The sequence below is a fragment of the Anastrepha obliqua genome, chromosome 2 (genome assembly GCF_027943255.1).
Source record: "Anastrepha obliqua isolate idAnaObli1 chromosome 2, idAnaObli1_1.0, whole genome shotgun sequence".
NCBI classification, from domain to species: domain Eukaryota; kingdom Metazoa; phylum Arthropoda; class Insecta; order Diptera; family Tephritidae; genus Anastrepha; species Anastrepha obliqua.
The window spans coordinates 120340084-120351554 of record NC_072893.1 but is presented as its reverse complement, the minus strand read 5'-3'; the positions used below and the strand labels follow the sequence as shown (position 1 = coordinate 120351554).

The 11471-nt window shown below is 32.7% G+C and overlaps 1 protein-coding gene across 1 annotated transcript; it reads right to left on the bottom strand.

Moving 5' to 3' along the window:
- Positions 1-9875: 9875 nt before the first annotated feature.
- On the bottom strand, positions 9876-11098 carry LOC129237577 (uncharacterized). Its single transcript, XM_054872404.1, has 2 exons — positions 10407-11098; positions 9876-10332 (listed from the first exon to the last, which is right to left on the bottom strand). Exons 1-2 carry the CDS (start codon positions 10905-10907, stop codon positions 10099-10101), a joined length of 735 nt encoding a protein of 244 aa, XP_054728379.1. The 5' UTR covers positions 10908-11098; the 3' UTR covers positions 9876-10098.
- Between the last annotated feature and the right edge of the window lie 373 nt (positions 11099-11471).

Sequence of the window (11471 nt, the reverse complement as noted above, 5' to 3'; positions counted from 1 at the left end):
TTGACGTGATAACGTCTTATAATTCGATTTAATGGCTGCACGCACGAAAAAATGTGTCGTTACCTTGCTCATTGCCGTTACCTTGAATGAACTGCAAGCGAAAGCGCGGAACGAACGACAAAGCAAACAAAGCAAACGAACGGCAACGTTCGACATCTTGCTCTCTCCTACTTAAGTGAGCGTATATATGTATGTATATGCGTATATGTACATATATAAATTCACGTATTTGTATTTGCATATGCCTTCTTATTGATTATTATTAATTTGATTTACTTGAAGAATTTAAAATAAAACCAAGTTTGGTAATAATACCTGTTGTTTTAATGTTATTATTATTTTTTGACGTGATAACGTCTAATAATTCTATGTAGCCGGCTGCTCGCACCAAAAAATGCGTCGTTATCTTGCTCATGCGTCGTTACCTTGCTTGAACAGCATGTTATGTTATGTTATGTTATATTATGTTATGTTATATTATGTTATGTTATGTTATGTTATGTTATGTAATGTAATGTTATGTTTGTTATGTTATGTTATGTTATGTTATGTTATGTTATGTTATGTTATGTTATTTCATCGTAGCTGTGCTGCAAGGCGTTGCAAGCTAAATTTCAAGCGCTTGTCTGATTTTTGAAGTGAAAACTTGTTTAAAATCGTTGGGAGTGATTTGAGACTCGATGAAACGAAAAAGCGACACCAAAAAGAAGAAGAAAAAAGATATACGTATATATATGTATGTATAGAAAATGCTTCATTACCAGGCACACAGAAGGATGGCATAAGCAAATTTAAATTTGTGAATTTATATATGTATGTATATATGCGGATATATGTATATGTTGTGTGTATGTACATATGTGCCTCGCCACAGCAAAACATACGGTAAAATTTCTCAAGAAATCCAGCGCGCATTCATAGGCACAGCATTGCATGTACAGTAGGGCGGGTCGATTTAAAAATCGCTCATTGCTCTATGAAAATCGTATTCTAGGGATCAAAATAAGAAACTTTGCCGAAGGAACCATGCCTCTAAAACGAATTCTGATGTCCCCCAATTTCAAAATATCACCATTTTTGGCCTTTACATGAAAAAATCAGCTAAATGGCTATTAGTGGAGTGTCTGGAGCGTTAAAAACGTTAAAACCTAGGATGTCTCAGGGACTAGATGAAATTAAATTATCTTTGCGAAAATGTGTTGTGAATAACATAAATAATAATCTCTACCTATTTAAAAGTTGTGCATTTGATTTTTAAATAGCAAAAATTTATGATTGCAATAACTTATGTGCTATAATGCAAATAACGTTGTAGAATTTATTGTTTTTGTAACAGAAGTGGAAGCAAATGAAAAAATAAATAGATTATGGATAAATAAATGTAAAAAAAAAAAATATTATGTAAACTATTCGTTTATTTAAACAATTAGCATACAAAAAAAAAATAAAAAATTGTTTTCTGTTATTATAGCATAAAAGTAAAATCGAATTAATTATTAAAAACAAAAAAATTATGACTATTTAAAAGAAAAAAATGAATTAACAAAAAAATTTGTCTATTGAAAAATTTACATTTTTTCAAATATCATCTTCAATTTCACTGATGTTAATCATAGGCGCTACATTTAGACAGCTGTCGTCGTTGCACTGTAGGCATGCTACACTGCAGTATAATCCACTTTTTCGGCATCCGCATGCAGCTCCACATCCTTTTTTGCAATTGCAAAATAACATTTTTAATAAATTTTCCGGAGCAGGTAATTGATTCGTAAATATTGGATGATAGGTATTATTGGAATAGTTCCATCCCCAATTTTCGATGATTAAATCATTCCCTAACCACATCTGAATTTGTAGGTAAACCCGTTTAAAGTGTTCAAATGCTGCATCAGATTTGGGTGGTAACGAAGATAAAAGAACACTTGTGTCTTTGGCAGTTGCTTTGATGAAAGAATTGAACCTGAATGTATTCAAATCTGTAATTTTTGCCGAACCACCATACAGTCCCAAAATACATGTAATACCAGCTTGAAATATATTATTTGCATCTTCATGTACATTTTTAAATACTGCTGCTGAGCCATGTAGATCAATCCGCTTCTCAAAATTTTTGATAAACTTAATTTTTCCTTTATTGTAAAACGCAGAAGTAGTATCACAGCCCGTGAAAGCATGTAAAAATAGAACATGTTCTTTAGATGCTGGTAGAGATTTTTCTAAACTTTTCAATGAAAATATTTGTTGGTTAACTTTGCCTCGGGATGGTTTTAAAAAATATATTTCACGATCAGTAGGCGTCAATGACGTTAACACAACCAAGACGTCAATGTCTTCAGAAATTACAACAATATTTTGAGATTCTAAACTAATTGCTGTATCAACATTTATTTTATCTGCATCGCTTTCCGCTTGGCATGTAAAAATATTGTTATCAGCTAATTTTATACTTAACATTTCGATTAGGCGAGATTTATGTTTTTTATTCGTTAGAAATTTATCTTGAGCGATTTTTAACGGCATATTTTCATCAAATTCAATATCTGTACTTATATTTTTTAGTGCGCGACGATTCCTTTCAGCAGATTTAATACCGTGCTTCTTATATCCATCAAATACCACGTATGCGTTATTATAATTATTCCTCAAATATCTTACGTAATGTTCGCATATCATTTTGAATGTTTCATTTAATTGCCATTTGCAACGATATAACAACATGCCTCCATCAATAACATAATGAACATTTTCTAAGCTTTTCAAATTAATCTGAATTTCTGGCAATAATTCGTAGAAAGTTGATTTTTTTGTTTTTCGCAGTTGGCCATCTTCAAACAGAGCAAGTGGATATGGTGCCAGTTCATAATTCATATAAGTTTTTAGTTCATAATATGTTTTTTTCAACACACAAATACGTTGAAACAGCAACAATGGATCAACGGGAATAACATTGTCATGAATTTTTATTTTATTATTTTTAGCCAATAGATTATTTATTTTATCTTTCCTTAATAACTTCAATTCGCGTACATTTTTCCCTTCGATTTTATTCATAACTTTTAAACCTTCTTCAAAAGCATTGTAACAATTTATACTTTTATCACCGGTAATTCCAGTGGCAATTGACATAATTGCATCTGTATCAGGAAAAGGACTGTGTTCTTTGAAGAAGTCTACCAATCTTTTTACATCGATACCATCCCTTTCAATTCTAGCATCTGTAGAATCACTGCGTTGATGACTTTTATTGAAAGATATGTCACAAAAATTTTCTATGCTTTCAATAATATCTTTTCTATAAATAACTCCTCTGATCCATTTATAAACTACACTTTCAGTGGCACCTCGTTCAAAAGGACCCCCTTCGACGCTTATTCCTTTCATTAAAGTCTGATCACTTGCAATACCAGAAAAAAAATATCTGATCGCCTAGATGTGAAATATCCTGTTGTATATTTTTCGAACTCTGCTGGATCCATTTTACACTGTAATTCCTTCATATCTTGCAGATAAATTTGTGCAGCCTTCGCATAGGGAAAATGTCCTGATGCGTCGAATAGTGCAATCATCAGCTCAGTACTATGTAGGTGTAAATTCCAATCCCCCATAAGGTCGGCTGCAATGAAGTCTTTCAATATTGTTACCATTCGAAAATACGTAATCCATAGTTTTGATGTTTTATCTTTATTTTCAAGCTCAACTAACTTATCTTCAAAAATTCTACTCAGCATTTGAAATCCTTGATTTTCTGTAATTTCATTGTAATTGAACATTTCAAAAATCACCGATATTTATTCGTCATTCAATACATTTAAAAAATCCGCATTATTTTCCTTAAGATCTTCAAAAATTAATTGTGATAAAGCCTGCTGCAATAAGGTATGAGCACGTATTGCTCTAGCATAGGCACGTCCTGATAGTGGAGTGTCTGGAGCGTTAAAAACGTTAAAACCTAGGATGTCTCAGGGACTAGATGAAATTAAATTATCTTTGCGAAAATGTGTTGTGAATAACATAAATAATAATCTCTACCTATTTAAAAGTTGTGCATTTGATTTTTAAATAGCAAAAATTTATGATTGCAATAACTTATGTGCTATAATGCAAATAACGTTGTAGAATTTATTGTTTTTGTAACAGAAGTGGAAGCAAATGAAAAAATAAATAGATTATGGATAAATAAATGTAAAAAAAAAAAATATTATGTAAACTATTCGTTTATTTAAACAATTAGCATACAAAAAAAAAATAAAAAATTGTTTTCTGTTATTATAGCATAAAAGTAAAATCGAATTAATTATTAAAAACAAAAAAATTATGACTATTTAAAAGAAAAAAATGAATTAACAAAAAAATTTGTCTATTGAAAAATTTACATTTTTTCAAATATCATCTTCAATTTCACTGATGTTAATCATAGGCGCTACATTTAGACAGCTGTCGTCGTTGCACTGTAGGCATGCTACACTGCAGTATAATCCACTTTTTCGGCATCCGCATGCAGCTCCACATCCTTTTTTGCAATTGCAAAATAACATTTTTAATAAATTTTCCGGAGCAGGTAATTGATTCGTAAATATTGGATGATAGGTATTATTGGAATAGTTCCATCCCCAATTTTCGATGATTAAATCATTCCCTAACCACATCTGAATTTGTAGGTAAACCCGTTTAAAGTGTTCAAATGCTGCATCAGATTTGGGTGGTAACGAAGATAAAAGAACACTTGTGTCTTTGGCAGTTGCTTTGATGAAAGAATTGAACCTGAATGTATTCAAATCTGTAATTTTTGCCGAACCACCATACAGTCCCAAAATACATGTAATACCAGCTTGAAATATATTATTTGCATCTTCATGTACATTTTTAAATACTGCTGCTGAGCCATGTAGATCAATCCGCTTCTCAAAATTTTTGATAAACTTAATTTTTCCTTTATTGTAAAACGCAGAAGTAGTATCACAGCCCGTGAAAGCATGTAAAAATAGAACATGTTCTTTAGATGCTGGTAGAGATTTTTCTAAACTTTTCAATGAAAATATTTGTTGGTTAACTTTGCCTCGGGATGGTTTTAAAAAATATATTTCACGATCAGTAGGCGTCAATGACGTTAACACAACCAAGACGTCAATGTCTTCAGAAATTACAACAATATTTTGAGATTCTAAACTAATTGCTGTATCAACATTTATTTTATCTGCATCGCTTTCCGCTTGGCATGTAAAAATATTGTTATCAGCTAATTTTATACTTAACATTTCGATTAGGCGAGATTTATGTTTTTTATTCGTTAGAAATTTATCTTGAGCGATTTTTAACGGCATATTTTCATCAAATTCAATATCTGTACTTATATTTTTTAGTGCGCGACGATTCCTTTCAGCAGATTTAATACCGTGCTTCTTATATCCATCAAATACCACGTATGCGTTATTATAATTATTCCTCAAATATCTTACGTAATGTTCGCATATCATTTTGAATGTTTCATTTAATTGCCATTTGCAACGATATAACAACATGCCTCCATCAATAACATAATGAACATTTTCTAAGCTTTTCAAATTAATCTGAATTTCTGGCAATAATTCGTAGAAAGTTGATTTTTTTGTTTTTCGCAGTTGGCCATCTTCAAACAGAGCAAGTGGATATGGTGCCAGTTCATAATTCATATAAGTTTTTAGTTCATAATATGTTTTTTTCAACACACAAATACGTTGAAACAGCAACAATGGATCAACGGGAATAACATTGTCATGAATTTTTATTTTATTATTTTTAGCCAATAGATTATTTATTTTATCTTTCCTTAATAACTTCAATTCGCGTACATTTTTCCCTTCGATTTTATTCATAACTTTTAAACCTTCTTCAAAAGCATTGTAACAATTTATACTTTTATCACCGGTAATTCCAGTGGCAATTGACATAATTGCATCTGTATCAGGAAAAGGACTGTGTTCTTTGAAGAAGTCTACCAATCTTTTTACATCGATACCATCCCTTTCAATTCTAGCATCTGTAGAATCACTGCGTTGATGACTTTTATTGAAAGATATGTCACAAAAATTTTCTATGCTTTCAATAATATCTTTTCTATAAATAACTCCTCTGATCCATTTATAAACTACACTTTCAGTGGCACCTCGTTCAAAAGGACCCCCTTCGACGCTTATTCCTTTCATTAAAGTCTGATCACTTGCAATACCAGAAAAAAAATATCTGATCGCCTAGATGTGAAATATCCTGTTGTATATTTTTCGAACTCTGCTGGATCCATTTTACACTGTAATTCCTTCATATCTTGCAGATAAATTTGTGCAGCCTTCGCATAGGGAAAATGTCCTGATGCGTCGAATAGTGCAATCATCAGCTCAGTACTATGTAGGTGTAAATTCCAATCCCCCATAAGGTCGGCTGCAATGAAGTCTTTCAATATTGTTACCATTCGAAAATACGTAATCCATAGTTTTGATGTTTTATCTTTATTTTCAAGCTCAACTAACTTATCTTCAAAAATTCTACTCAGCATTTGAAATCCTTGATTTTCTGTAATTTCATTGTAATTGAACATTTCAAAAATCACCGATATTTATTCGTCATTCAATACATTTAAAAAATCCGCATTATTTTCCTTAAGATCTTCAAAAATTAATTGTGATAAAGCCTGCTGCAATAAGGTATGAGCACGTATTGCTCTAGCATAGGCACGTCCTGACGTTATGTGATCAATCGTATTTTCTGCATAAATGGTAGAAAGAACTTCTTTTATCCCACTTCCAGCCATAATATAACCAATAATATATAACGTTGGGAAGATGTATTTCTTTATCTATTTAAGTAAAATTTAACGTAGAACTAAAAAAAATTATTTCCAACTAAATATTATATTATGCTCCAATATATTAATTTTTCATATTTTTTTGTTTAAACAATGAAAAAATTAATTGCACAATATAATATTGGTAGAAGTTACAATTTAGAGCATACAAAAGAAAATCCTGATGGTTACATGGCAATTCATTCAGTCCCTCAGAGATCCGAGGTCAAAACCCCCGGGCACTCCACTATATGCTTTTTCTTTATTTTCATTTATTTATAATATTATCTATTTTTTCTCTTAAGAAATTTATTTAGTCAGAACATATGTAAATGAATGAATGTGAGTTATAGAAAAGAAACTAAAAAGTTCGACCCATATTGGGGGATATCAGAAATCGTTTTAGAGGTATGGTTCCTTCGGCAAAATTTCTTATTCTGATCCCTAGAATATGATTTTAACAGAGCAATGGGCGATTTTTTTGCCTTCCCACAAATCGACCCGGCCTAATGTACAGTAACCTTGAACAGGCAGCTGCGGTTGTCGAGCAAACATATTTACGGAGCCGCGGGCACTCGACTTGACAAAAATTGAATATTGGCAAATAATTCTACGCGAAATATTCCAATATTGACTATTTTCGAATTGTCGAGAAAATTAGCATATGGGCGGCTCGTTTTATGAATGAAAGTACTTGCTCTTAGAACTATGAGCTCGAATTTATAAATCAATTTTTTGATGATGAGTTTTTGTTGGATGATGGCCGCTACGCCTGCGCCTATTAATGCATTTTGTTCTTGTAGTCGCTAGGCATAGAATTTTAGCTTTGGACGACATACGCATTTACAGGAATAAAGTGAGTGGCCTGTGTGTGCGGTTGTATGTAGATGCATATGTGTATATTAATAAGCATTGTTTTGCTGGAAGTTCAGAACACAAATATGTATGTACGTACATAGGCTAGACTATAGTATAGCATACATACATATGTATACAAAATTCAAACCAAGCGTCCTACGAATGTTTGTGTGTATGTTAGTACGTCTGTGTAATATACGCGATACGACGCTCATAATAGCAACCGCGTGTGCTGTATTGCGTCCGTATTTTTATATTCGTAAATATTTTCATTTTTAAATATTTACCGCAATTATGCCGAAAAATAATGCAGAAAAGTTTCGTGAATATCGACAGAAAAAAAAACAAAAAGAAAATAAAACTAAACATAAGCCACTCGTATCATTTGTTGAAATTGAAAACATTGAGGATGAATAACAATAAAATGGAGAAAATAAAATATGAACTTTATAGCAATATTATAATGAACCTATAATTATCCCGCTCCTAATGCTGCTTTCGTCTCATTCTCTCTCAGTTTGTTTTACGGAAGGTTTCACTTCTATCGCGTCTAACCGTTAGACTGGTATTTTTTTTTTTAATTCTGTTTTCTGACAAACCAGATTTATATGTTACCGTTTTTAACAAGAGTTCTGTGCCATAATTCCATTTCATTCTCATCGGCAGCAACTTATCTTCGCAGCGAGATTTATCTTCTATTGCAACACGGCCAAGAAAAGTAGAAAAATACAAGACGGTGTGGTTATATTAAATAAAACCAATGGCAAACCTCCGAGTGTATTTCTGCCATGAAAACCCTACTCATAAAAGAACCATTTGCCGTTCGGTGTCGGCTTAAAACTCTTCTTGAAATATATTCCTGAAAACTATCATACATCGGCGCTCGATCAAAAATAGTGTTATAGGTCTTCGACCGCATTATGTTGGTTACCGGTTCAATCACAGCATAATATTTGGAAATAATACAAATACATCCATAAAGGAGGCACTGTGGAATTGATACGATTGTTTTGTAGTGGAATCATTTCCTTCTATGCTTAGTTTATCGAATGCCACAATTGGTTCAATAAAAGTAGTTTTGAGATCTTTTACGCTCAGCTATTTTTCTCACCATAGTGTTTAAGGGGTTACATACGTTCAAAATTTTCAAAATATCGATTTTTTTTACAGATTTATAGTTTTAGGCGTATTTCTGTGGAAGTCCATAGATACAGAGTTATGGTAGTAAATGTGACTGCCCGAAGAGAGTTTGATACGCACAGGTAGCTCTCCTTGGTTTGAGGCAGCTGGCCGTTATGAAATGCACTCGAAAGTTTAAACTCGTTTTTCTCGAAATTACTTTTTCCGGCACGGTCTGCATGATAATTCATACAGTTTTTAATATTTTGCGGTTTTTTTATAATAAAGTGTTTTCTCTACAGTCTGTCAGTCGGATTTTTCATATTTTTATTAAAAAAATTTAACATAAAAAACATAATTAAAGTGTAACATTTATGACGTAAAACGCATCCTTTTTTTTAAATGCCGTAAATTGCTAAATTTTTCGAAATTCAAAAATCCGGCTCGACAGACTATAACTACAACTTTATTTTACAAGATTTTTTTTATTTTTTACAGATCCATCAACATTTCAAGGAGAAATGATGCAGACTCTGAAGCAACTTGTTTTTCATTGTACTTTGGGTCACGTGATTTTTTATATACTAATTTAATAATTTTATACATTATATATTATTTTTATACTTAATAGAATAGAAAAAATACCCGATCAATATAAATGAAGCAATAAAAAATTACTAAGTTGTTGTGTATACTGAGGTGAACTTAAACTAAAAATCGGCTACTCAGGTCGTTTGCGTATTTACAAGGTTTTAATTGTTGTTGTAGCATTTCAAGATCCTCTACGACGTAGAGACGAGACAGGTCTTGGTTGCTGTTGTTGTAGCATCATAAACATTCCCCATGCACGCACGGGGAATGCTGTTGTAGTGACAGTTTTTCGCCGGTTATAAATCCTGGTCGCCCCGGTAACGTAGATGGGTTTTTTCCACAAATGGATTGTCTGCTCTGAGTAGTTTGCTTTGCTAATTAATTTATATAATAGTGTAGCTCTGATTAAGTTAATTTCTGTTGCTGGCGAAATGAACAAATATATAAGTTTTATAGACCATTTTACTGAGACTCCTCAGTGAAACAATGATTTAATACTTGTATTAATTAAATTTATTGGGTATATAGTCTGTTACTTAAATAACCAAGTAATTACGCAAAATATGTGAGATAATTATATGTAAAATGGCGCAGGGGCCCGCCAAAAGGAATATTTGTATATCCACAGCAAAATATGGGGGAAAATCATATGGAATTTAATGCCGTGAATGATATTTTATACTTGATGGAATTATGAAATTTAAATACACAAGCTAAATTGGCAGTGATGCACGTATTTGATCCATTGTATTAGTGAAGAAATTAATTATCGACCAGTCACTTGCAGGTGCTTCATTTGGATTCTCAGCAGCGACTGGTTCTTCCTCTTGTGGTGGTGCCATAGGTATTATACGATCAGCTGTCGTAAATATTGCATTTTCGGCTTCACACTCGAAATACTTGCCTGTGAAAGGTAATTCATCTTTTTGCGGAGATGGAGTGTTGTCCTGTAAAACATATGCATAACATTTACATATTTGATATATAAATAAAATAGCATTACCAAATCCTTCATACTAACCAGTAACTCCAAGCCAAAGAAATACCCAACTGGATGAATTTCCGGGACTGGACCAATGTAACAAACAATACAATCATAGTGCTTACTACCATCTTGCTCTAAGCAACGTCCTGGCACACTAATCACATCACCCGGATTCGCACTACTGAGCCAATCGCAACGGTCTTTGTGAAGTAAAAGTTGCAAACGGCGTTGTGGTTCTGGTATGCTCACTATGAAAGGCCACAAATTATCGCATACTGGCAACAAATTGTCCACCGTACACTGATAAGTGCGCCTGGTGTCGGGCTCTCGAAGCACTGTGTCATATACATAAACCTGTACAGTTGGTGGTGGTGATGATTGATTTGCCAATATCTGTGATTCCTGGGTAATTTTAACAAGAGTACCACCGGCCACTGTATAATTTTGCATCTCCAATGAAGTGTTTTCCAGCTCCGTGGTCTCGTTCACAAATTGTAGTCGCGCTGTGCGGCTTAGTACTGCATATTTTGTAATCATTATTAATGTAGTTTTATGGAATAGCTTTGGTTCTTAAATAAAAGACTTTTTTAAGCTCACACAGTAATAGCAAAGTTTTGTAAAAATGTAAGCTATTGCTACGAAAATTAAATGCGTAGCTTTGGCGAAGTGTTTATTATTTACGTTTATATTTTAGGTATTTCACCAAAATTGGTAACTGTAATCGATTTTGTTTTGTTTATCGATATATGATACGTATAATGACAAGTAGCTGGTGTATTTTTCCGTTGAAGACGTACTCAGAGCAGATGACATCGCATAGAGGAAATACAACACTTCAATGCAATTTGTTTTTGCAATTTGTCGGTTTGAATACCAAAATGATTTCAATGAGCATGTAAATAAACAAATAATGGGGCTGCCACAATGGGTCCTTTGTGACCGTTGCAGCAACGCATTTGACTGACGTGACGTGTAAAACGTACCGTGGTGCCGCACTTAAAGTATTACCGCATATACACAAAAAAGCAGCAAATGTTCTTTTCATGAAAACAAATATCATTTGTACAAACAGATTTTGTTGGTTGTCAAATATATTATAAA

Coding starts and splice junctions, on each gene's coding strand:
- LOC129237577 (XM_054872404.1), bottom strand. CDS start 10,907: ATGATTACAAAATATGCAGTACTAAGCCGCACAGCGCGACTACAATTT. Junction 10,333..10,406: donor TCTTTGGCTTGGAGTTACTG/GTTAGTATGAAG, acceptor TATGTTTTACAG/GACAACACTCCATCTCCGCA.